At 48.0% G+C, this 26,421-nt stretch overlaps 1 protein-coding gene and 1 pseudogene across 2 annotated transcripts in view; one reads left to right on the top strand and one right to left on the bottom strand.

The window, feature by feature from the left end:
• LOC311147033 (cyclic AMP-dependent transcription factor ATF-6 alpha-like) overlaps nucleotides 1-18,401 on the top strand; it is an 82,604-nt pseudogene extending 64,203 nt beyond the window's left edge. The window contains exons 15-16 of the transcript in view: nucleotides 13,825-13,909; nucleotides 18,211-18,401. The product of the transcript in view is annotated as a cyclic AMP-dependent transcription factor ATF-6 alpha-like (transcript). The remainder of the gene's footprint in view (nucleotides 1-13,824; nucleotides 13,910-18,210) is intronic.
• Nucleotides 18,402-18,989: 588 nt separating this feature from the next.
• LOC311146217 (olfactomedin-like protein 2B) lies at nucleotides 18,990-24,314 on the bottom strand (the record flags this gene model as incomplete). The annotated part of the gene is made up of 8 exons (XM_084182722.1): nucleotides 18,990-19,766; nucleotides 19,940-20,116; nucleotides 20,654-21,157; nucleotides 21,411-21,591; nucleotides 22,040-22,228; nucleotides 22,673-22,780; nucleotides 23,030-23,296; nucleotides 24,144-24,314. 8 exons carry the CDS (start codon nucleotides 24,312-24,314, stop codon nucleotides 19,168-19,170), a joined length of 2,196 nt encoding a protein of 731 aa, XP_084038848.1. The 3' UTR covers nucleotides 18,990-19,167.
• Nucleotides 24,315-26,421: the final 2,107 nt, after the last annotated feature.

The raw sequence follows: 26,421 nt of genomic DNA, 5'->3' as shown, positions 1-26,421 counted from the left end.
CACTGGAATGTAGGAGGACACTTTGCCTATTGGGACTCCATGCGTGAGAACGCACGGGTCTCTCCAATAGTTCAGATCTGCACTGAGCGAGAGAGGAACCACCACCAACCGATGATGTTAACGCACTGGGTCTAGTCTTAGTTGGGCGAACCATCGCTGCATCCTGCGCATGCGCAGGAGTCCCAGCGGAACCACGAAATGGGCTGACGACATGAGACCCAAGAGTTACATGACTGACAGCGCCGTTACTGTGTGATTCGGACGACACTTTCTCAGGGCTAGCAACAAGGCTACCCTTCGAGGGTCTGAAATTCGAGCCCTCATCATTACAGTGTCTAGCTGTATCCCCAGGTAGACAATCTGATGACTGGGCCAGGGCGCGCTCTTTTTCCAATTCACAGCGAACCCCAGACGTGTGAGATGAATCACTGTCTGTGTCGTGTGAGTAAACGCCAGCTCTGCTGACGGGGCGAGAACCAGTAGGTTGTCTAGGTAGGCTAGTAGCCTTATTCCCTGACGATGCAATGGTTCCAATGGAAAAAGTGCAAGGTGTCAGGGCGTACCCGAATGGCATCCTCGTGTATTCGTACGCCACCCCTTGAAAGGCGAATCGCAGAAACTTTCTGTGACGCGGCTGCACCAGCACATGAAAGTACGCATCCTTTAGGTCTCTCCTTTCTGGACACATTCCAGTAGACGTTTTGTCGTGAGCATTCGGAAGGGCCGTTTGGTTACGCTCTCGTTGAGAATGCATAAATCCAATATCGGCCTCATTCCCCCCGTCTTTTTGGGCACCAGGAAGTAGGGCGAATATAGCCCTTTGTTCCTTTGCTCCTGGGGAACTACTGTGACCGCCTCCTTCGCCAAAAGTTCCGTAATCTCTGATACCAGGGCGGCCACTTTTTCGGGCGTTTTCATCACCGTCTCCACCACTCCCCTGAATGGGGGCAGGGTCCGATGGAATTGGATGGCATAACCCTTCTGCAACGTCTGGTCTAGCCAGCGTGAGAGGGTACAGCTTCGCCGCCACTCCCAGCAATGCAGAGAAAGCGGGTGAGCGCAGCTGTGGTACATTCAGTAGGAAGGACCTGTATTCCTCGATGGCCCTTGCCGCCGCTGTTCCCCAGCACTGAGGTGGTGGAACAGCCCAAGGCGGGCCTCCCATGAAAGGGAGAGAAAACATCAGCGCGTTCTGAGAGAAACTGGGGCGCCAATACGTTGGTTAAACCCGTAACCGTAGTATTCCGGCCCTCCGCTATAGCCTGCGACAGAGCACCATCCCCAGAAAGCAATTGCGTCATCATTCCAGTATCTGGCTGTGACTGCAGTCCGCTATGAGAGCCCTTCACTACAGTACTCCTAGGAGTCTGTAATGTGAGGTCTCTATGAGGTAACACCAGGCGGCGCCTTGATACCTTTTTAACATTCACCTCCTGTGTGTGCTCAGCTCTGTACCCCTGGTGGGCTGAATTACACTCATCGTGGTGAGCATCAGCGCGTTCTGAGAGAAACGGGGGCGCCGATATGTTCGTTAAACTCGTAACCGTAGTATTCTGGCCCTCCGTGAACGCAGCACGGATCTGAACTGCACTGACAGAGGCCTGAGACAGTGCGCCATCCCCTATTAGCGGTTGCATCATCCTGCCATTATCCGACTGAGACTGCAGCCTGCTATGTGAGACACTCACTACAGCACTCCTAAGAGTCTGTGAAGTGAGGTCTTTATGAGGTAATACAAGGCGGCGCCTTGATACCTCTCTTATACCTACCTTATGTGTGCGCTCAGCAACGCACCCCTGGTGGGCTGAGCGGCACTCAGAGTGGTAGGAGAGAGAGAGAGGGAGTGAGGTAGGGCGAACGCTCTCGGATGTATTATGGAAAAGGGGCTCTTTTTTGACAAAGTCAGGTGGAGCCAACTCTTTATTGCATATAACATCAACAACAACATGCTCACCCATCCCCTCAACCGAAGGATGGGGGGGAATAGCGGGCACATTCGACTCTGTCATTGCGCCATCTTCTATCCTCTCCCCCGCATCCCGTCATGTGCGCAGTCTCTTGTGGCTGCCCTTAGGCTGCCAGGTCGACGTTCTGACGACTTTCCTCGCCGGCTGCGTCAACGGGGCCACCGTAGCTGCTGGGGGGGCGGGGCCCACTCTCCTGCTGCTTGTAGCCGCCGTCTAGGCGCCGGGCACGACGCCTCTCAGTAGAACCTGGTCTACTCTGGGCGGTGGAGGTGGACGGCTTCTGGGTCACTTGGCCTAACCTCCCTGCCAGTGGCAGGTGTCTGGCCAGCTGCTTCCTCTCCTCGTCAAGTTTAGAGAAATGCTCCGTCGCCTCCTTGACTGCGACTCCGAAGAGTCCGTCGTCGGAGAGGGGGGCGTTCAAAAGCGACGCTCTGTCTGCTTCCTTCATGGTTGTCAGTGACAACCACAGGTGTCGTTCCGCGACCACCGAAGTGGCCATGGACCTCCCCGCACAGACAGCCGAAGCCTGAGTTAGGTGGAGAATAGCGCCAGAAATTCTGGACACCTCCTCCACCTCCTCCCTGTCCAGCTGTCTTACCCATGGTTAAACGGGACAGAGCGGCCGCTAGGAGGGCAATATTATTTGCTGCTGCCACAGCTTGGGCTCCCAACGTAAAGGACTTCTCTACCAGCTGCGCTGTGAGGCGGACCTTTTGCGTTGGCAAGGTGGCCTTTCTAGAAGAGGGCCAGGGACTCGACCCGGCACTAGATACGCAGCCAGGGCGCTCTCTAGCCTGGGGATTCCCTTAGTGAAGCCCTGCTGCCTTCCTTCCACTCTGGTGAATGGGAGGTACGACTTGGCCGGTGAACGCTACGCCAGAGGTGCCTCCCATGAGCCCTCGACGTACTTTGCCATTGAGGGCATTGCTGGAGCCAAAGGCTCTGCCGCCCCCTCCTTGGCCGAGAATAGGGGCCGCCTTCCATCATATCCACTTCCGGTGCGGAGGGAATGGGGGGCAGCGCTATCTCCAAGCATCGAGCAGCCCTCTCAATGAGTCCAGGAAAATCCGAACGCAGAGAGGCTGCAGCGAAGGACAGGGATACTGATCTCTCAGAGCCTGTGTCGTCATCGCCCAGGGAACTACAAGCCCTCTCGCTTTCCAAAGGAAAGGGGAGCTTGAACGTGTGGGTCAGCGGGTCGGATTGTGCCATTGGAATATCCGTCTCTTCCCCATAATCCCCGTTTTCTCCTGAGTCGGTGCCATCTGATGCACCAACAGCACGTCCTCTAGAGGAATATCCTCCCTAAAAAACGCCCAGCGCTGCTTCCTCTCCTTTAAAGAAAGGAGGGCGCAGCTGGCGCAATTAGGTGGATTGCTGATGCCCTCCTTAGCGTGCTGTGAGCCCAAACACACGAAACATAAGTCGTCGGAGTCCACAGCCGTCATGGAGGAGCATCGGCATTGAGCTCTGAAAATAGCTTTTGGGGGTGGAAAATCTACTGGTGTGCTCATTCTAGGACGACGTAGATGACTGGAAAATCCGACGGCGTATCTCGTCCTGAGTCTTCTTCTCTTCGTCTCTTCATGGCTCTTCAGTCTAGTCCAGTCGCTGAAGATAAAGGGAGGCTGATTGAGGGGAGGCATCCCCTCTTATAGGGACACCTGTACTCCTATTGGCTGCAGGTGTGTGCATAATTTTGTCTCAGGCTGATGCTGCCTTAGGGCAGTGGGTAAACCAATAGGAGCAGAGCTCCCCTATGGGGCGGAGCTCCACGATATAGAACTGTCTCCTGAAGGCCCCGTTAACTGAGCCCCAATGGAGACATCAACCCACCCACCACCTGCCTTCAGACCTGCCTACATCATTCAGACCGGATAAGAAACCCTTTACTAGTAGATTGATTTTTATTCCATTTTTTAAATTGATTGTAATTAATTTGTTTCACTCTTTATGTGATGCGCACTGCAGAGAACACCGGAAGAAGAATTATCACTGAATTATCACGGTGAATTATTGTAATGTTTGTTTGTGTCAATTAATCCCATAAGGGATGGGTTGCCAACTGACTATTTGACACAACAACAAAAAAAAATCATACATTCATTCATTCATTTCATTTAATTAAAAAAAAAACATTTCATTCATTCAGTAGAGGAGAATGTACTATAGACAAGGGTGTGACTGACTGTGCAGCTGCAGCCGGCTCTCCTAAGCCTAAGCCCTCTGTCTGGCCTGATGGGATGAACAGAGCAGCGTCTGGTTTCAGTAGCCTGTCTCAAAGGGCACGCCACGGTGCAATGATGGAAAGAGCAGAATACTAACTTAATGCATTGGAACAGGGCTACTGTGGGAAAAGCTGAGCCCAAAGTTTTGTAGGTGAACATGATGATCAGGAATATATTCATACAATATTTTACTGAATCACTTTTGATTTTTACATTTACATTTACGTCATTTAGCAGACGCTCTTATCCAGAGCGACTTACAAATTGGTGCATTCACCTTATTATAGCCAGTGGGACAACCACTTTACAATTTATTTTATTTAAATGTTTCTATTTTTTTAAATTTTAAATTTTTAGAGTATATTTTAAATTGTCATTTGTTTTATATATATATATATATATATATATATTATTTTTTAAATATATTGTTATTTTTTTAACCTTTTTTTTTTGGGAGGGGGGGGGGGGTAGAAGGATTACTTTTATACTATCCCAGGTATTCCTTAAAGAGGTAGGGTTTCAAGTGTCTCCGGAAGGTGGTCAGTGACTCCGCTGTCCTGGCGTCGTGAGGGAGCTTGTTCCACCATTGTGGTGCCAGAGCAGCGAACAGTTTTAACTGGGCTGAGCGGGAACTGTGCTTCCACAGAGGTAGGGGGACCAGCAGGCCAGAGGTGGAAGAACGCAATGTCCTCGTTTGGGTGTAGGGACTGATCAGAGCCTGAAGGTAAGGAGGTGCCGTTCACCTCACAGCTCCGTAGGCAAGCACCATGGTCTTGTAGTAGATGCGAGCTTCAACTGGAAGCCAGTGGAGTGTGCGGAGGAGCAGGGTGACGTGAGAGAACTTGGGAAGGTTGAACACCAGACGGGCTGCAGCGTTTTGGATGAGTTGTAGGGGTTTAATGGCACAGGCAGGGAGCCCAGCCAACAGCGAGTTGCAGTAATCCAGACGGGAGATGACAAGTGCCTGGATTAGGACCTGTGCCGCTTCCTGTGTAAGGTAGGGTCGTACTCTGCGAATGTTGTAGAGCATGAACCTACAGGATCGGGTCACCGCTTGATGTTAGCGGAGAACGACAGGGTGTTGTCCAGGGTCAAGCCAAGGTTCTTTGCATTCTGGGAGGAGGGCACAACGGAGTTGTCAACCGTGATGGCGAGATCATGGAGCGGGCAGTCCTTCCCCGGGAGGAAGAGCAGCTCCGTCTTGCCGAGGTTCAGCTTGAGGTGGTGATCCGACATCCACACTGATATGGCTGCCAGACATGCAGAGATGCGATTCGCCACCTGGTTATCAGAAGGGGGAAAGGAGAAGATTAATTGTGTGTTGTCTGCGTAGCAATGATAGGAGAGACCATGTGAGGATATGACAGAGCCAAGTGACTTGGTGTATAGCGAGAATAGGAGAGGGCCTAGAACTGAGCCCTGGGGGACAACAGTGGTGAGAGCACGTGGTGCGGAGACAGATTCTCGCCACGCCACCTGGTAGGAGCGACCTGTCAGGTAGGACGCAATCCAAGAGTGAGCTGCGCCGGAGATGCCCAACTCGGAGAGGGTGGAGAGGAGGATCTGATGGTTCACAGTATCAAAGGCATCAGACAGGTCTAGAAGGATAGGAGCAGAGGAGAGAGAGTTAGCTTTAGCAGTGCGGAGAGCCTCCGTGACACAGAGAAGAGCAGTCTCAGTTGAATGACCAGTCTTGAAACCTGACTGGTTTGGATCAAGAAGGTCATTCTGAGAGAGATAGCAGGAGAGTTGGCTATAGACGGCACGCTCAAGAGTTTTGGAGAGAAAAGAAAGAAGGGATACTGGTCTGTAGTTGTTGACATCGGAGGGATCAAGTGTAGGTTTTTTGAGGAGGGGTGCAACTCTCACTTTCTTGAAGATGGAAGGGACATAGCCAGCGGACAAGGATGAGTTGATGAGCGAGGTGAGGTAAGGGAGAGGTCTCCGGAAATGGTCTGGAGAATAGAGGAGGGGATAGGGTCAAGCGGGCAGGTTGTTGGGCGGCCGGCCGTCACAAGTCGCAAGATTTCATCTGGAGAGAGAGAGGAGAAAGAAGTCAAAGCATAGGGTAGGGTAGTGTGAGCAGGACCAGCGGTGTCATTTGACTTAATAAATGAGGATCGGATGTCGTCAACCTTCTTTTCAAAATGGTTGATGAAGTCATCCACAGAGAGGGAGGAGGGAGGGGGAGGAGGAGGAGGATTCAGCAGGGAGGAGAAGGTGGCAAAGAGCTTCCTAGGTTTAGAGGCAGAGGCTTGAAATTTAGAGTGGTAGAAAGTGGCTTTAGCAGCAGAAACGGAGGAAGAGAATGTAGAGAGGAGGGAGTGGAAAGATGACAGGTCCGCAGGGAGTCTAGTTTTCCTCCATTTCCGCTCGGCTGCCCGGAGCCCTGTTCTATGAGCTCGCAATGAATCGTCAAGCCACGGAGCAGGAGGGGAGGACCGAGCCGGCCGGGAGGATAGGGGACATAGAGAGTCAAAAGATTCATAGAGGGAGGAGAGGAGGATTGAGGAGGCAGAATCAGGAGATTGGAGGGAGAAGGATTTAGCAGAGGGAAGAGATGATAGTATGGAAGAGGAGAGAGTAGTGGGAGAGAGAGAGCGAAGGTTGCGATGGCACATTACCATCTGAGTAGGGGCAGAGTGAGTAGTGTTGGAGGAGAGCGAGAGAGAAAAGGATACGAAGTAGTGGTCGGAGACTTGGAGGGGAGTTGCAGTGAGATTAGTAGAAGAACAGCATCTAGTAAAGATGAGGTCAAGCGTATTGCCTGCCTTGTGAGTAGGGGGGGGGGGGGGGGCGGTGTGAGGGTGAGGTCAAAAGAGGAAAGGAGTGGAAAAAAGGCGGCAGAAAGAAATGAGAAAAAAGGCAGACGTAGGGAGGTTAAAGTCACCCAGAACTGTGAGGGGTGAGCCATCCTCAGGAAAGGAACTTATCAAGGCGTCAAGCTCATTGGTGAACTCTCCAAGGGAACCTGGAGGGCGATAAATGACAAGGATGTTAAGCTTGAATGGGCTAGTGACTGTGACAGCATGGAATTCAAATGAGGAGATAGACAGATGGGTCAGGGGGAAAAGAGAGAATGTCCACTTGGGAGAGATGAGGATTCCTGTACCACCGCCGCGCTGCCCAGATGCTCTCGGGTATGCGAGAACACATGATCAGACGTGGAAAGAGCAGTAGGAGTAGCAGTGTTTTCTGTGGTAATCCATGTTTCCGTCAGCGACTGGAGGGTGGCATAGGCTGAGATGAACTCTGCCTTGTTGGCAGCAGAACGGCAGTTCCAGAGGCTACCGGAGACCTGGAACTCCACGTGGGTCGTGCGCGCAGGGACCACCAGATTAGAGTGTGAAGCGTTTGTATGGCCTGTGCGGAGAGGAGAGAACAGGGATAGACAGACAAATAGGCTACAATTTATATTTACTTCATTTAGCAGACACTCTTATCCAGAGCGACTTACAGTTAGTGAGTGCATACATTATTTTATTATTTTATTTTTTCATACTGGCCCCCCGTGGTAATCGAACCCACAACCCTGGCGTTGCAAACGCCATGCTCTATCAACTTGATGGTTAGATGACAAGTTGAATCAGGTGTGCTTGTCCGGGGCTACAACAAAATGTGTGCTGTTGGGCATAATCAAGGACTGTCTTAAAGAAGCCAGAAGTCTCCTCAATGTTAATCTCCACCTACTTACACTGTTATTTACGCACTGTATTGCGCTGATCCAAACCGTTCCGTACTGGCTCAGATATTTCACTCAGTAGCGTCTGACTTTTTGAGTCTTTTGGCATGTTAACTAGTCCTTGAGAGCCCTAAATTCAATGGTGCATTTAGAAATCCTAAGTGACCTCATAACTCATCAAAGCCTACAGGCCTACTTTATAGTATATCTGTGCTACATCAGTGAGCTTCGGGATGAAGTTCGTAGTTCTTCTTGTCTTTTCCTAGGGACAGCTCCGTTTTAACCAGACATGGGTTCAAATACTCTTTGAAGTCTTTTCAAATACTTTAGCTGGGCTTGATTGAGCTTGCCTGGCGCATTGGAACCAATAGAATAGTCACAAAACTGCAAAACCCACCCACCACCACCCAGGCAGGTGAAAACAAACAAACACGGAAAGTACTTGAAAGATTTTAAATAGCATTTGAGGTCTGGTTTTTACTGCTGATCTATCCCAACTGAGAGGGGAACCGTCTGGTCTGGTCAAGCTGGGGACAGCGGTCTCTCAACCATGCATGGATCTCCTCTCCCAGACCACCAATATTTAGCAAGACTTTGAGTTACTGTGTTTATGCCTCTAATAAAGGCTAGGGCTCCTTGGAGGGGGCCTAGACGACTAGCTCAATCCACCACATCCGCCTATGTTCCACTTCCGTATCTGCGGTGAAATGTGACAGCGCTAGAGCAGTGTTTGTCAGACCATGAGAAATTCCGAAAATTGGTCTTCTCACAATATCGTCTGTAGCATACGAACGGTTTGGCCTACAAACTATTATGAAAGATGATATTCTCATGAACACGAAGGTGTTCTGCGACACCCACAAGCGTCTAGGGACTCGTCTGAAGTTGGTACAGCCGAAGTGGTCAGATGACGTGGATGCTACGCTACAGGACTGTTTTGCTAGCAGAGACTGGAATATGTTCCGGGATTCATCCAATGGCATTGAGGAGTATACCACCTCAGTCACCGGCTTCATCAATAAGTGCATCGACGACATCGTCCCCACAGTGACCGTACGTACATATCCCAACCAGAAGCCATGGATTACAGGCAACATCCGCACCGAGCTAAAGGCTAGAGTTGTCGCTTTCAAGGAGCAGGACCCCGCTATGCCCTCAGACGAACCATCAAACAGGTAAAGAGTCAATACAGGACTAAGATTAAATCTTACTCAAATCAAATCAAATCAAATTATATTGGCCACATGCGCCGAATACAACAGGTGCAGACATTACAGTGAAATGCTTACTTACAGCCCTTAACCAACAGTGCATTTATTTTAAATAAAAAAGTAAAATAAAACAACAACATTAAGTGTTGAGAAAAAAATTGCAGAAGTAAAATAAAATAACAGTAGGGAGGCTATATATACAGGGGGGTACCGGTGCAGAGTCAATGTGCGGGGGCACCGGCTAGTTGAGGTAGGGGCCGGGTGGGCATTCCGCCTTGGAGGCGGATCCGGCTCCGGGCATGACCACCACTCTCTAGCTACCCCCCCGTAGCGCCCCTGGTCTGGTCCCGCTGGCTGGAGCTGGACTGGACATCGGTGGAGCGGATTCCTCAGGCTCCGGTGTGGAGCAGCTGACCGGTACCTGACCAGGCACCGGTGGAACAGGCACGGGCTGTGCCGGACTGACGACGCGCACCACTGGCTTGGTGCGGGGAGCAGGAATGGGCCGGACCGGGCTGACGACGCGCACCACTGGCTTGGTGCGGGGAGCAGGAACAGGCCGGAACGGGCTGACGAGGCGCACCACAGCCTTGGTGTGGGGAGCAGGAACAGGCCGGACCGGGCTGGCGACGCGCACCACTGGCTTGGTGCGGGGAGCAGGAACAGGCCGGACCGGGCTGGCGACGCGCACCACAGGCTTGGTGCGGGGAGCAGGAACAGGCCGGGCCGGGCTGGCGACGCGCACCACAGGCTTGGTGCGAGGGGCAGGAACAGGCCGGGCCGGGCTGGCGACGCGCACCACAGGCTTGGTGCGAGGGGCAGGAACAGGCCGGGCCGGGCTTGGGGACGCGCACCACAGGCTTGGTGCGAGGGGCAGGAACAGGCCGGGCCGGGCTGGCGACGCGCACCACTGGCTTGGTGCGAGGGGCAGGAACAGGCCGGGCCGGGCTGGCGACGCGCACCACAGGCTTGGTGCGAGGGGCAGGAACAGGCCGGGCCGGGCTGGCGACGTGCACCACAGGCTTGGTGCGAGGGGCAGGAACAGGCCGGGCCGGGCTGGCGACGCGCACCACAGGCTTGAGGGGCAGGAACAGGCCAGGCCGGGCTGGCGACGCGCACCACAGGCTTGGTGCGAGGGGCAGGAACAGGCCGGGCCGGGCTGGCGACGCGCACCACTGGCTTGGTGCGAGGGACAGGAACGGGTCGGGCCGGACTGGGAACACCCACCACTAACTTAGTGCGGGGAGCGGGAACGGGTCGGGCCGGACTGGGAACACGCACCACTAACTTAGTGCGGGGAGCAGGAACGGGTTGGGCCGTACTGGGAACACGCACCACTAACTTAGTGCGGGGAGCAGGAACGGGCCTGACCGTACTGGGAACACACACCACTGGCCTTGTGCGGGAATCAGGAACGGGCCGGACCGGACTTGTGACACACACCACTTGCTTGGTGCGAGGAGCGGGACTGGGTTTCCTCATAAACCTCCGCTCCCTCTGCTGCCTACTCAGTTCCTCTCGCCGTGCCTCCACACTCTCCTTCTCCCTCCTGACCAATGGCCCCCGTAACCTGGTGGCCTCCTCTCCTAGTCCACAAACTCGCCCTATAGCTGCCTCCAGCAGCCCCGTCATCCATGCCGTGTGCCCCCCCCAAAAACATTATTGGGGTTGCCTCTCGCCTGTCCGACGACGGCCCTGTTGGCGCCGTACCTCCTCTCTCGCCAGGGCTTTAACTTTTGCCCATGGCCCTTTTCCCGCGAACATGTCCTCCCAAGACCACCATTCGCCCACCTGGGACATCGCCAACCTCTCCAGTTCCTTTCCCGGTGTTTGCTCCTGAACACGCTGCTTGGTCCTGTTTTGGTGGGATCTTCTGTCACGATCGTCGTAAGTAACGGACCAAGGCGCAGCGTGATATGCGTACATATTTTAATGAGTACTTTCAACACGAACAACAAAACAACAAAACGATACGTGAAGTCCTAAGGTTAACAAACACAAACCTCTCCGGAACAAAATCCCACAAATGACAAGTGCAAAACAGGCTGCCTAAGTATGGTTCCCAATCAGAGACAACAAGCCACAGCTGTCTCTAATTGGGAACCACCCTGGCCAACATAGAAATAAACGATCTAGAAAGAAACACATAGAAAACAAAACATAGACACTACACACCCTGGCTCAACATTTAAGAGTCCCCAGAGCCAGGGTGTCACAACATGTGGGTAGAGTTAAACTACTACACTGGCTCTGACGCTCGTCGGATGTGGCAGGGCTTGCAAACTATTACGGACTACAAAGGGAAACCCAGCCTGCGAGCTGCCCAGTGAAGCAAGCCTACCAGTTGGGCTAAATGCCTTTTATGCTCGCTTCGAGGCAAGCAACACTGAAGCATGCATGAGCGCACCAGCTGTTCCGGACGACTGTGTGATCACGCTCTTTGTAGCCGATATGAGAAAGACCTTTAAACAGGTCAACATTCACAAGGCCGCGGGGCGGATTACCACAGACGGATTACCAGGACGTGTACTCAGAGCATGCGTGGACCAACTGGCAAGTGTCTTCACTGACATTTTCAACCTCTCCCTGACCGAGTCTCTAATACCTACATGTTTCAAGCAGACCACCATAGTCCCTGTGCCCAAGAAAGCGAAGGTAACCTGCCTAGATGACTACCGCCCCATAGCACTCACGTCGGTAGCCATGAAGTGCTTTGAAAGACTGGTTATGGCTCACATCAACACCATCATCCCGTAAACCCTAGACCCACTCCAATTCGCATACCGCCCCAACAGATCCACAGATGACGCAATCTCAATTGCACTCCACACTGCCCTTTCCCACCTGGACAAAAGGAACACCTATGTGAGAATGCTGTTCATTGACTACAGCTCAGCGTTCAACACCATAGTGCCCACAAAGCTCATCACTAAGCTAAGGACCCTGGGACTAAACACCTCCCTCTGCAACTGGATCCTGGACTTCCTGACGGGCCGCCCCCAGGTGGTAAGGGTAGGCAACAACACATCTGCCACACTGATCCTCAACACAGGGGCCCCTCAGGGGTGCGTGCTTATTCCCCTCCTGTACTCCCTGTTCACCCACGACTGCGTGGCCAAGCACGACTCCAACACCATCATGTGGGCCCTGTGTAGCTCAGTTGGTAGAGCATGGCGCTTGCAACGCCAGGGTTGTGGGTTCGTTTCCCACGGGGGGCCAGTATGAAAATGTATGCACTCAGTAACTGTTAGTCGCTCTGGATAAGAGCGTCTGCTAAATGACTAAAATGTAAAAAAAATCTTTACGTTTGCTGACGACACAACGGTGGTAGGCCTGATCCCCGACAACGATGAGACAGCCTATAGTGTGGTCCAGGACAACAACCTCTCCCTCAACGTGAGCAAGACCAATGATATAATCGTGATCTACAGGAAAAAGAGGGCCGAACACGCCCGCATTCAAATCGACGGGGCTGTAGTGGAGCAGGTTGAGAGTTTCAAGTTTCTTGGTGTCCACATCACCAACAAACTATCATGGTCCAAACATACCAAGAAAGTCGTGAAGAGGGCACGACAACGCCTTTTCCCCCTCAGGAGACTAAAAAGATTTGGCATGGGTCCCCAGATCCTCAAAAAGTTCTACAGTTGCACCATCGAGAGCATCCTGACCGGTTGCATCACCGCCTAGTATGGCAACTGCTCGGCATCCGACCGTAAGGCGCTACAGAGGGTAGTGCGTACAGCCCAGTACATCACTGGGGCCAAGCTTCCTGCCATCCAGGACCTATATACTAGGCGGTGTCAGAGGAAGGCCCAAAAAATTGTCAAAGACTCCAGTCACCCAAGTCATAGACTGTTCTCTCTGCTACCACACGGCAAGCAGTGCCGGAGCGCCAAGTCTAGGTCCAAAATGCTCCTTAACAGCTTCTACCCCCAAACCATAAGTGTGCTGAACAATTAATCAAATGGCCACCTGGACTATTTGCATTGACCTTTTGTTTTTACACTGCTGCTACTCGCTGTTTATTATCTATGCACAGTCACTTTACCCCTACCTACATGTACAAATTACCTTGACTAACCTGTACCCCCTGTATATAGCCTCATTATTGTTATTTTATTTACTCTCTTTTTTTTTTTTTTTTTTTTTACATTTAGTTTATTTAGTAAATATTTTCTTAACTATATTTTCTTAAAACTGCATTGTTGGTTAATTAAGGGCTTGTAAGTAAGCATGTCACGGTAAGGTCTACTACACCTGTTGTATTCGGCGCATGTGGCAAATAAAGTTTGATTTGATTCTGTCTGTAGAATCCGAACAGTTTGGGCTACACACTAATATGAGGTGAGACTCTCACAAACACATACATGTCGGTTGTTTTGCTCTATGACGCCCACAGGCCTCACAAGACTCGTCTGAAGGTCCTCCAGTACCAGTTGTAAAAATTAATGGAAGTATATATGGAGACTGTTTAGTGCCACAAATAAGGGGTTAATACATGTAAAAAATAATAAACTAAATAATAATTTAATCCTTTTGACTTTTTTGGGGGAATATCTGTTTTTCCATATATGACCTTCTTAAAACAATTCCTAATAACTTAGTAGAACACCCCCCCCCCCCCCTCCGGCTTAGACAGGGCTTAGACTCTTATGGGTTAAGGACCAGTTCAACTTTTAACTAATTACTAACTGCATTAACTATCTAACACCAACTCTTTCTTTCTTTCCTTGTAGGATCACCTTCTGCTCCCTGCGACCAACCACAGCAAAGGGAGAAGGCCAAAGATGTCCTTGGTGTTACCAGCTATTAATGTGAATGGTAAAGACTAGTAACTGATGTGAACTGTGCAATAGCAAGCCAAAAATAACCATTGGATTCTAAACTCTAAGGAAGTTTATTGATGTACGTTTTGGAGAAGAGCTTTCACGTAATCAGAAGCCACAGCAAATTTACATCTCCACCTACCTACTGTGTATAAGCAGACAACCTACGCTCACTATACACTATAATCATCAGTTTAGTTACAGCTTGAACCAGCTTGAACAAATGACTGCTATTGTGATGGATGAATGCTCACTTTTTCTTCTAGTCTTGAAAGCTTTCCTCTGTATTTACTTCCTATTGTTTTAGTGACAGAAATAGCTTTCAGATGTAAACTAAGCTATTTGTACTTCTGTCATGTGCAATGAATTAGGCTATTTTGCTGAGGGCAATCGTATTGGTCTGTTGGTGTCCCTTCTACCCTGAAGAAAAGGAAAGGAAGTGGAATACAGATTTTCCATGCCCTTTTAAAGATAGAATGTACGCTTCCTGAAGTTCAGAGACAACAGTACTGTATGGTACATTTGCTTTTCTAATCTTAGGTGATTTACTGTCTCTCCAGTAAAGGTTAAGCTTCAGAGAAGAGCTTGTCTGGGGGAGACAGATAAACAGTTTGAAAATACGAGTTGGCTTATGTAGGATCTTCATTTGACCAGTTTCTCACAGCATGACAATTATTCTGCAGCAACAGGAAATGTGAATGATTGTGTGGATTATAATTCATGGACATTTTTGTAATGGTTGATACATTTGTAGTAAGGGCAAATCAAATCAGAAATGTTAAAGTGGAAATTACTAATTTAAGAAGCCCTTTTAAACCTTGAATGCACTACAAGTTTGCATTTCCTGCTATGCAGGACATTTCATGCAACAACAGGGCGATCAAATTAAGATCCATCTGTAGGACATGGGACTCACCATGGTCCTCTGTAGCTCAGCTGGTAGAGCACGGCGCTTGTAACGCCAAGGTAGTGGGTTCGATCCCCGGGACCACACATACACAAAAAAATGTATGCACGCATGACTGTAAGTCGCTTTGGATAAAAGCGTCTGCTAAATGGCATATTATTATTATTATTATTATTGAACTCACTCACCCTCTTTTGTCTGGGTTCTGTCCCCCTCAGTCTTCCGAATTCGTTTTTTGTGTGGGTTATGATCAATTATTAATAGGTCTGTATTTCAAGCTAGTAAGTATTTCCATACTATGTACTATGATTAGCATTTAACCGTAAAAAAAAAAAAGATGGATAAAGTGTGAAAATTCCAGGTTACAAAGCAACTACTGCACTTGATTCTCATAGCGTCTGATGTCTCCGATGTACCGTTTCTCATAGAAACGTTATGCTCAGCACTAAATGCTGTGAGACCACCATGCTTTGGAGTTATTATCATGGTTCGTTCATTCCACACCCATACTGTCTCTCAGAGCTCAGCACTTAAAGACAGGGGCCTCCGGCCAAAGGAAAACCTCCCTCCCTGGACACGTCTGGGGATCGGCTGCCCTCAATGCAGGAGCCTCACCATTATGGCCTTGAGCCAGACCCCTGTAAACATACTTTAGTGGGTCCCAGAGGGCCCCCAGTACAGAGCATTGCAGAGGCCCCTCTTACCCGCCTCACACTGTTAATGGTCCTGAAACATTCCCAGACCTGTTTCCTGAGTCGTATGGATCAACTTTGTTATGCAAACGTGCAGATGTGCATGAAGTGCATCATCCTACATAACAGAACTCTATGATGACTGCTTGTTGATAGCGGTTTTGCTTTCTCTGAATCCAGACTTATAAATCTGAAGTTTGTCATGTTTTTGGAGGGAAAGATTCATGATTAATTGTCTTTGTTTAAGGTCTAGGCCATTAGCTCCCACAACGTTAGCCAAAAATGTTTTGGATCTGTCATTATGCAATCTCATAGATGGGTGACAATATCTAGATTACAGCTTTGGAGTGATTAAGAGGTAAACAAAGAGAGAAACTGGGATAGAGGCGCTGGTGGAATACAATGCAGTCCTGTCATGGGAATGCTTTGGTTTATTTCTTTATCTCTCTGTGTCTCTTGCTCCCACGGTCTCTGTTTCTCTTGCTCCCACGGTCTCTGTGTCTCTTGCTCCCACGGTCTCTGTGTCTCTTGCTCCCACGGTCTCTGTTTCTCTTGCTCCCACGGTCTCTGTGTCTCTTGCTCCCACGGTCTCTGTGTCTCTTGCTCCCACGGTCTCTGTTTCTCTTGCTCCCACGGTCTCTGTGTCTATTGCTCCCACGGTCTCTGTTTCTCTTGCTCCCACGGTCTCTGTCTCTTGCTCCCATGGTCTCTGTGTCTCTTGCTCCCACGGTCTCTGTTTCTCTTGCTCCCACGGTCTCTGTGTCTATTGCTCCCACGGTCTCTGTTTCTCTTGCTCCCACGGTCTCTGTCTCTTGCTCCCATGGTCTCTGTTTCTCTTGCTCCCACTATCTCTGTGTCTCTTGCTCCTACAGTCTCTGTGTCTCTTGCTCCCACGGTCTCTGTTTCTCTTGCTCCCACAGTTTCTGTTTCTCTTGCTCCCACAGTCTCTGTTTCTCTTGCTCCCACGGTCTCTGTTTCTCTTGCTCCCACAGTTTCTGTTTCTCTTGCTCCCACAGTTTCTGTTTCTCTTGCTCCCACGGTCTCTCTTTCTCTTGCTCCTACAGTCTCTGTTTCTCTTGCTCCCACGGTCTCTGTTTCTCTTGCTCCCACGGTCTCTGTTTCTCTTGCTCCTACAGTCTCTGTTTCTCTTGCTCCCACGGTCTCTGTTTCTCTTGCTCCCACGGTCTCTGTTTCTCTTGCTCCCACGGTCTCGGTTTCTCTTGCTTTCTGTTTTTTCTGAGGTGCAGAAGTGGATGCCAGAGAGGAATTTGTTTGATGTGCTTATGACTTTGTTGAAAGGATATGCTATGCTTATTGCATATCATTAGATAATATCCTTGGAGAGGCACAGTGGTGGCTGCATATAATTGCCAGGTGATTGTAACGGTAGGTTGTAATTTGCCCCAGCCACAGAGTGTGGTTGTATAGAAAGACCTATTCTTGCCATGAATAGCTTCCATCTGTAGAAATCGGTTTGATATTCCTCACTACTTGAATAGAAGATTTACCATGGATTTGTCCTCAGAATCGCTCTTCTGGGCTACAACATACTGTGCAAGAATGCCAAGTGGCCTTTTGGGTAACTTTATCATAACCAATTGGCCTCAGTTGAAGGCAGCATATGTGGAGGATAATGAAGGGCAATTGAGTATTTTCGTTCTCATGATTTGAAATAAGCCATTTCACTGTGCCGTGTTGACAGGCCAACATATTTTCTCATGTTCACATAGTTTAGTTAATGGTTGGTCTGACCCAAAGACTTCCGCCATTTGGAATTAGGTATGTTCCGGTATGGTCTGTAAGAATAATACACAAGTGTTCCATTTGGAATTAGCTGTGGAATAAACTGTGCGCCTGTCTTCCAAACAACTCAACACCTTCACGTTCCAAGCCTTAAAATTATTAAAACTGTCATCTTGAGACAATGCAGGTGTACAACTGGCAGCTAAAACTCATATTCCTTGCACAAAAATAATGGTGGATTCAGTTCTCATTAAAAAAAAACAGTAACAAAAGAACATGTGTTAAATTATATTTATTTTTAGTGAGTAATATTTTTGTGTAGTATATTACCTAGTGTATTCAGGTACTATGGACTTATCCTATTAGTTCTCATCACACATACAGTAGAAACACACACATACTTTGAACTTCCATGTGTTCACAGAATGTGATCGGTTGCATAACCTTTTCAATTTAATTTCCATATGCATTAATCACCTTTAGATCCAGAGCATGATCCCTACATGTGCCAGTCAATTCCTCCCGCTGGCTAAGCCACATGGACCTGGCCTTTCTGGCCGGTCTGGTGGTTGTGTGGCTGATGGCTTCAGCCAGTGTTCTTCCAGGAGCTGGTGTTCAACCTCCAGCCATCCTGCAGGCTCCTCAGCCACCTGACACCAGACAGGGTCTCCGGGAGAAGACAGTGAACCAGATAATGACTATTGCAGTTGGGCTCTAGAGTGCAAAGAGGACAGACTTTGGGATTGGATCCTAACAGAGAGACACTATAAGGGGATCCCCTCAGGAGATCCTCATTGGATGTCTGCTGAAAAGTGCTGATGGTAGCTGATGCTTGTATTACATAATACTTCAGATGTGGCTACTGACTGTTGAGGCATCTAGACCCAAGATGACTGAATATCATTTAGATTTGGATTATAACCATATTTTTGTACTTATTGTATTTCATTACAGACTCTGTCATCAAGGACAACAGATTTGAGGTGATGATGCAGATTGACTGTGAGGTGATGGACACCAGGATCCTCCACATCAAAACTGTCAGCATCCCAGAGTTCCTACGTGCCAACACCACTGACTTCCAATCCACCCATGCCAATGGGCAGGCTGCAGCATCGGTTGGTGTTCTATCAGACTCTGCCTGAACTTCACCTCAACCAGAATAGCTGGCAATCTGAAAGCCTATAATTTAGCAAACATTTTTGTCTTCCTCTCTGTAAATGTCCTGCATCAATTTCCTCAATAAAGTAGTTATCAGCAAAGTCAGAGCTTGAAAGGAAGGGGGAGTCAAGTGCAAGTGTTGGTTCAGTATTTTTACATTTGTTTTACTCTTTAGTATGTACAGTATCAGTATCATACAAACATGATGTAAGTTATGTGGCCATTATTTTCAGAAATGTGTACAATTGGGATGTAATAATGACATTGTTTTGTTTGAGTTGCGTAAAGGTTTGTCATGGTTTTCAGAGTTTTCAGAAAACAAACCATGGACAGTATCATGTCCTAATATTGATTACTTGTGTGTGTCAGCATTCATGTTTGAAGGCATGTATTTTATTAAAGCTTCATTTTAAATTACAGTATATACAACATACACTTTAAACTTCTAACAAGCAGTAAGAAATAACCTTGTCTTGCTTCGCTGAATGATCATGCCTGCTGCCCTTTGGGCAGTTAAAAACAGTGACCATTAAATATTAAAATACAACAACATGCGTTGGGACAACATGGGAGACATTTTGAGAAATAAAAACACAAACAGAGCAACAGAGATTATACAGTGCAAAACACAATGGCCCTGTAGACTGATCTACAATCCACTAAGACATAAAATGTATATATTTTTTATTTATCTTTTATACAAAAAAGTGCTCGTCCCTTTATTATATATATATCACTACTTGTCTGCTTTTAATATGCAAATATAACATCGTAGGTCACCTGGTGACCGTTGTCCCATGCGTACAGCTTTTTGTCCTTGGGGTTGTAGTCGATTTGCGTCATGTACGTGTAGTTGTTTGTGAACGGTATTCTGGGGATCATCTGGGTGTGTGTGTGCGTATCGAAGGCATAGGATATATTGGCGTGGGTGCGTTCGTAGTTGTCCACCGCATACAAGACGCCACAAATGACAAAGGAGTTTCCGTAGAAGTGTCTCCTCAGGCTCGTTCTGAACGTATTCTGGAGGCTGAGGTCGGTCGGGTTCACACGGCTTAGGATGATTACTTCATGATGGAAGCCCTCCTCATCCAGCGCAGGGTACACTAACCACAGGCCGCTCTCATCCACCGCAAAGTCGATGTCCGAGTGTCCACGCCACCTCCAGGAGGCGTCCTCCTCCTCTAACACGGCGTCGTGCAGCGTCGTCCAGGCCGCCACATAGAGCAGACGCAGGTCGAACTTGATGATGTCACGGGAGAAGGCGCGGTTGTAATAGAAAGCTCCGTTGTACACCACGTGGCCTGTGCCGATCCAGTTGTACGGTAGCTTGTAGGAGTTGGTGAAGTGTCCTGACAGGAAACATTCGACAAGCGAAATAAGAGAGTATTCAATACTGAGAAGCACACATTGCACAAATCAAATACCACCATTACATTAATCTATTGCCATGTCTGTCTTGTAATCTTGGCACCCAGAACCAAAGCAGTTACTTGGTTTTGAGACTATTCTATTGTGAAAATACCTTGTTTGAAGTTGTCCATGTCGTGGAATTCTAGTAGGTGGTTACCATAGTAGTAGTTGGTGACATAGATTACATTTCCGTTGCCCTTTGGGTCCTTCATCCAGGCCCCTTCCTTCCGGCCGTAGGTGTTATGGGTCACTGGGTCCGAGATGGTGGCCAGAGTGTCTTTGCACATGCCTGTAAGTAAACATACAGAGATAAAGACATTTACATTTACGTCATTTAGCAGACGCTCTTATCCAGAGCGACTTACAGTTAGTGCATACATTATTCTTTTTTTTATATATATTTTTATATATTTTCATACTGGCCCCCCGTGGGAATCGAACCCACAACCCTGGCGTTGCAAACACCATGCTCTACCAACTGAGCTACCTCCCTGCCGGCCATTCCCTCCCCTACCCTGGACGACGCTGGGCAAATTGTGCGCCGCCCCATTGGTCTCACGGTTGCGGCCGGCTACAGCAGAGCCTGGATTCGAACCAGGATCTCTAGTGGCACAGCTAGCACTGCGATGCAGTGCCTTAGACCACTGCGCCACTCGGGAGACATCATCTGTACTCCCCTCAAGTATTTAAAGATCGAACAAATAACACTCTTTCCCTCCCGAAAAGATCAATGTGGTGTATAATGCAAATCATGCCTTTTTCAGCATCAAATTCGATTTTTCACTTTGGAAAATCAAACACCTGATCAGCCAAATATATTTTTTACCCGGGACTTTAGGGGTCGCCGAGGGGAACTCTGAGGGGCCCTCTGTCCAGCTGATGCGATGCTTGGGTTTGGGCGCAACCGTCACCTTGCTGGGTGGGGCTGTGATGCTGTTGACCTGTCTCACCGCAGTGGTTGGGGACGAGGTCAAAATAGACAAGGTTTCAGGTTTCCTAGTGGTCGCTGGTTGAGTGGTGCTTGTGGTTGTCGCAACCATTGTAGTAGTGGTGGTTGCTGTGGTCATAGTTGTGGTTGGAATGGGGGTGGTCGGGATGGACACAGTGGTTGATGGTGTCTCGGTAGCTCTAGGGGCAGATGTAGTGGGATTCCCTTGGGGACTAGAGGCTGTTTTGGGGGCACGAGTGGCCTGGTGGTCTGGGTTCCCCTTCCTGTCTTGGGATGCTGGTGTCGGGGGGCCTGCTACAGGTCTGGGCTGGGTGGGTCTCAGGAGCTGGTCATCGATGAGCAGGTCCATGGAACCATCACCGCTCAGGGCTTCGTCTGCTGCTGGTGGTGAATGAGCAGCACAAAGGGTTAAGCAGCATCTACAATTCACCAATTTACTCAAGAAGCCTCTCCAATATCATATTAAACCCCAGAACAAAACATGTCTATAAGCCCAGCACCAATATAGAGACCCCCAAAAATAAGCTGTCGACAACACAAAAATCCCTAGGAAGATGTGCTGTATGTTCTGAACTGGATGGACTACTGCTATGTTAGTTATTCTAGTATATGTCCAGTATTTTAATGGACTTACTGAGCTCCTCAGCGGCTCCATCGTTTACCGTGTTGGCCTTGTAGAAGGTCACTCCTCTGATGACCATGCCGTTGGTTCCCACCTTGCCTTTCAGGGGCCACTGGGGCTCCTCCCTCCTCTTCAGCATGGGCCTGGTGGCCCCCTGGCCCTTGGCCCCCACGTAGCGCTCCTCATACTTCTTCTATAGGAGGATCCAATCACAAAGGACCAAATGTTACCATTGTGTTATTGTAAAGCTTTTAGTGAGACAACTGTACTACATACTATACCTGTTGAATTGTAATTACAATAAGTTCTTAGTAACCATTTGTTGCATGGCAGTAAAGTTGTCCATTTTAAATTGTAATATTAGGCTAGAGAACCAAATGCTATGGTTTTGAGCATATTGGTTTTATGAAAATGTATGCAGTCGAGGTTCAAAGTAAGACAGTAATTTACTGTCATAAATTGTTTTCTGAGCTGTCTGGAAACTGTTGTAGTCTAGAAACCAGACCAGTTTTGATCCCGCCACGCTGTATTAAAGACGCTGCCAGGCTACTGGCTACCTTAATGTCTCGCCAATGTTTCCAAAGAGACTGACTGCCTTGGTTAGCATAGACTGTGTGTGTGTGTGTGTGTGTGTGTTTTACCTCTGTGTTAGCATAAGCTGCAGCTGTATCCTTCTGCAGGGACGGCTCCAGCTCAGTCAGACGTTTTCTCTTTTCCATCCTCTGGTGGGCTCTTCTCTCCTTCTCTCTCTCCTTCTCTCTCTCCTTTTCCTCACTAGAGGGGCTCCTCACACTCACTTTCTCCTTCTCTGTGTGGTCACAAGAAAAGGTCTGGACACCCACAGAGACAAAGCAAAATGGTGAGAAGCCAGTACCATATCCATAGACTCTAAGGCAGGGATCTTCAACTAGATTTAACCGCGGGCTGATTTTTTTATTGAGCAGATGGTCAGGGGGCTGGAGCATAATTAGAAATAATTTGTAGGATGCAAATTGACTACAAGGAGCCCAAACATATATCATATTTGACTAAAACATAATATGTTCAAACCTTGCTTACATTTGTATACGATCACATATATCTCGCTATTATACGTAGGAATACTTTGGAACAGATTTCCAAAATTAAAATCACTTGGAGCTGATTTGCTGGTGTTTTTACAGTCTTTTATGGCCAAATATAATTCCCCACAGGCCAAATTCGGCCCGCAGGCCGGCAGTTATGTAAGCTATGACTGCCCGTTGTGAAATGCCTACGAGTGTCAGTATACAAACCTTTTCTATATTGTCAACCCGGTTGAGGAGTTTGGTTGTAATTGAGTGCAACTTTAATAGATCCATCCCGTAAAACGCTCCCTCCAGTAACTCCATTACTGTTGAGAGCTGTAAGAGAAAGAGATCAGAATCATGGCAGTACATTTTAGATAACATACACTGTACATGTTGTAGTCCTGTCTCATGCTGCATTCAATCACAGATGATCTGGACATTTCATTCAGATCAAATAAAGTTTGAGGAAATATTCCATTGGAAAGGGACCTGGGTAACTCTTTGTTTTACAAAGATGATGGGTTATTTTATGATGGACCAATGTAGTGTTTTTGCCCTTAGAGGTATGCGCTTGTGTTTTACCTTAATGTCATCTTTCCCGGCCTCCTGCAGCTTCTTGAATCTGTAATCTCCCTCACAGGGATTCAGAGCGGAGGGTGGGGCTATACACGCACACTTTTTACAATTGGGCCCTGATGTCACAGTCTCCACTGTGTAAAAGTCTTCAGCCTTGGCGGCACCCTCCTCTATCCGCCGGCAGGCACTTCTGCTCAGCGGTCTGACAACACATTTACAGCGACAGTCAGAGCCTTCCGACAGCGTTTTCACTTTGTCATAATCTCCCAGAAGCTACAATGGAGAAGAGATGGGTAGAGCATGGGTAGTCCACCAACGAGGAGCACAGCATTTCACAATTCACACAGACACAAAGCATTGACACACACATGCATTGGTGCAGTTCAGTGGAGGCTGGTGGAAGGAGATATAGAAGGACAGGCTCATTGTAATGGCTGGAATGGAATAAATGGAACGGAGTCAAATGTGGTTTCCATATGTTTGATGTGTTTGAGCCCATCCTCCATCCTCCTATAGTTCCTCCCACCAGCCTCCTCTGGTGCAGTTACTTATAGGATGGATCAACATAGCATATTAATGAGAATGCAAATATTTATCTCCACATTGGAAAAACTACCATCTCATCTCTACAATACCAAATACTCTATGCACATTGCACATTGAAAATGGTTTCATGACTAAGAATCGACTAATGTAGAACAAGTACTGGTTTTTAAAAACATTTTGGTCTTACAAACATATTTCACATTTAGGAGAAAATGTAAAAACTAAAGTAATTAAAACAACCACCTTCAACATATCGGTTTGCCCATGCTTTATGGTTCATAGCAAAACGCCAATACTGACTATAATGACAATGCTCGGTGTGCATGCGTAATTATGCATGACAAGTGCTCAACATAATAGGTAACCTTTTCCAAGGCCAGTATTCATAGACTATGAAGTATAAATTAGTAATATTCTAAACTAAACGGCATTATAATGCTTGGGGAAATTACATTATTCTTCCTCAGGTTCTTCTCATTAACTGTCGCACCTGGCTTTAGATAGCCTAATTTTACGCACATCCTATACCTATCTAATCAATCCTGTTACAAATCCCAAGCAAGGTCTTCAATACCTGAGTTAAAACGTTCTCCTGATTGTCCATCTCATCATCCAGAAGTGGTCCGTCGGTCTGTTCTAGTTCCTCTTTTATTCCATTCTCCATTACATCGCTGAATGCGACTGGTGCCCAAGTGAGAGCGACCGCACACCACAACAAGAGCAATATCTGCAACCTAGATGTCATCTCCTAAATTACCAGGTGCACAATTGATAAATTGCTAATAAAAAAAATATGTATTTGAAACTCTGCAGCGAATGTAAAAAATAATAAAAGTAGTTTGAAATATCCACAAAGTTATAATAAGAAGATGTCCATGATCAAAACAATCTGTGATCTTAATCCGGAATGTATTTAGAGTCCTCTCAGGTGAAGATTATTGTGTTGCCCTCGCTGTAAGTGATAGGTATGATGCCTATTGATGGTTGGAGGTGAATGAACAGGCAAGTGAACGTTCTAATGGTTGGTTATGGATAGGTGGGACGGACTTTACCATATTGGATACAGGGTGCAGTCTGTCTCACAGATTGGTGTGAAACAATAATGTTGCAAGAGATGAAACAATACGTTTTCGTAACTAATATTTGGTCATTCATGTTCTTTCTTCTTAACTGTATAGTTTTATAAATGCATCTTCTGACCCTTGGGAAATGTTTGCTATAGAATTCCTATTTTATGGACTTCAGAATGAAGACAAATCATAAAAGCTCATAAATCGGGACACTTTGAGAATAGACTATTTGTGGTTGAAATGAAGAGAAAATGTGAGACCAAACCTTACCCGATAGCGCCATCTAGGGGGTATTTCTGTCATCATCTGTAATGTGATGGACATTATTCTCCCACCATTCCAGCAATGTGGGAATTAAGATAAATGAGTATTATCCTTTATATATTCTTTAGAGTGACCGGCCATAATACAGAGTGTATTTCATAATAATGTTCATTTCCCTCACAAAGTGGATACTGTCATAATTGTTCAGCAGTTATTTACTGGTCTTGATACCCAGGCCACAGGTCTTGCAATTGTTCCTTAGACCAGTAGGTTGCCTGTAAGCAAACTTTTCTCATGCACAATATTGTACTCTAATGCCTTACTTGCAACATACTTTTGATTATCTTGTCCACCATTGTTCCTGTACCCAAGAAAGCAAAGGTAACTGAACTAAATGACTATCGCCCCGTAGCACTCACTTCGGTCATCATGAAGTGCTTTGAGAGACTAGTTAAGGGTCATATCACCTCCACCTTACCTGACACCCTAGACCCACTTCAATTTGCTTACCGCCCCAATAGATCCACAGACGATAAAAACGGCATCACACTGCACACTGCCCTATCCCATCTGGACAAGAGGAATACCTACGTCAGAATGCTGTCCATTGACTAAAGCTCAGCCTTCAACACCATAGTACCCTCCAAGCTCATCATTAAGCTCCGGACCCTGGTTCTGAACCCCGCCTTGTGCAACTGGGTCCTGGACTTCCTGACGGGCCGCCCCCAGGTGGTGAAGGTAGGAAACAACACTTCCACTTCGCTGATACTCAACACAGGGGCCTCACAAGGGTGCGTGCACAGCCCCCTCCTCACTCCCTGTTCACCCATGACTGCGTGGCCACGTACGCCTCCAACTCAATCATCAAGTTTGCAGACGACACAACAGTAGTAGGCCTGATTACCAACAATGACGAGACAGCCTACAGGGAGGTGAGGGCCCTGGCAGAGTGGTGCCAGGAAAATAACCTCTCCCTCAATGTTAACAAAACAAAGGAGCTGATCGTGGACTTCAGGAAACAGCAGAGGGAGCACGCCCCTATCCACATCGATGGGACCGTAGTAGAGAAGGTGGAAAGCTTCAAGTTCCTCGGCATACACGTCACTGACGATCTGAAATGGTCCACCCACACAGACAGTGTGGTGAAGAAGGCACAACAGCGCCTCTTCAACATCAGGAGGCTGAAGAAATTAGGCTCAGAATCTTTTACAGATGCACAATTGAGAGCATCCTGTCGGGCTGTATCACCGCCTGGTACGGCAACTGCACCGCACGCAACCGCAGGGCTCTCCAGAGGGTGGTGCGATCTGCCCAACGCATCACTGGAGGCACACTGCCTGCCCTCCAGGACACCTACAGCACCCGATGTCATAGGAAGGCCAAAAATATCATCAAGGACATCAACCACCTGAGCCACGGCCTGTTCACCCCACTATCATCCAGAAGGTGAGGTCAGTACAGGTGCATCAAAGCTGGGACCGAGAGACTGAAAAACAGCTTCTATCTCAAGGCCATCAG

This window comes from Coregonus lavaretus (genome assembly GCF_964263955.1).
Source record: "Coregonus lavaretus genome assembly, chromosome: 19".
NCBI lineage: Eukaryota > Metazoa > Chordata > Actinopteri > Salmoniformes > Salmonidae > Coregonus > Coregonus lavaretus.
Note: the sequence above shows the minus strand (reverse complement) of the source record. Positions and strands in the feature narration are given on the sequence as shown.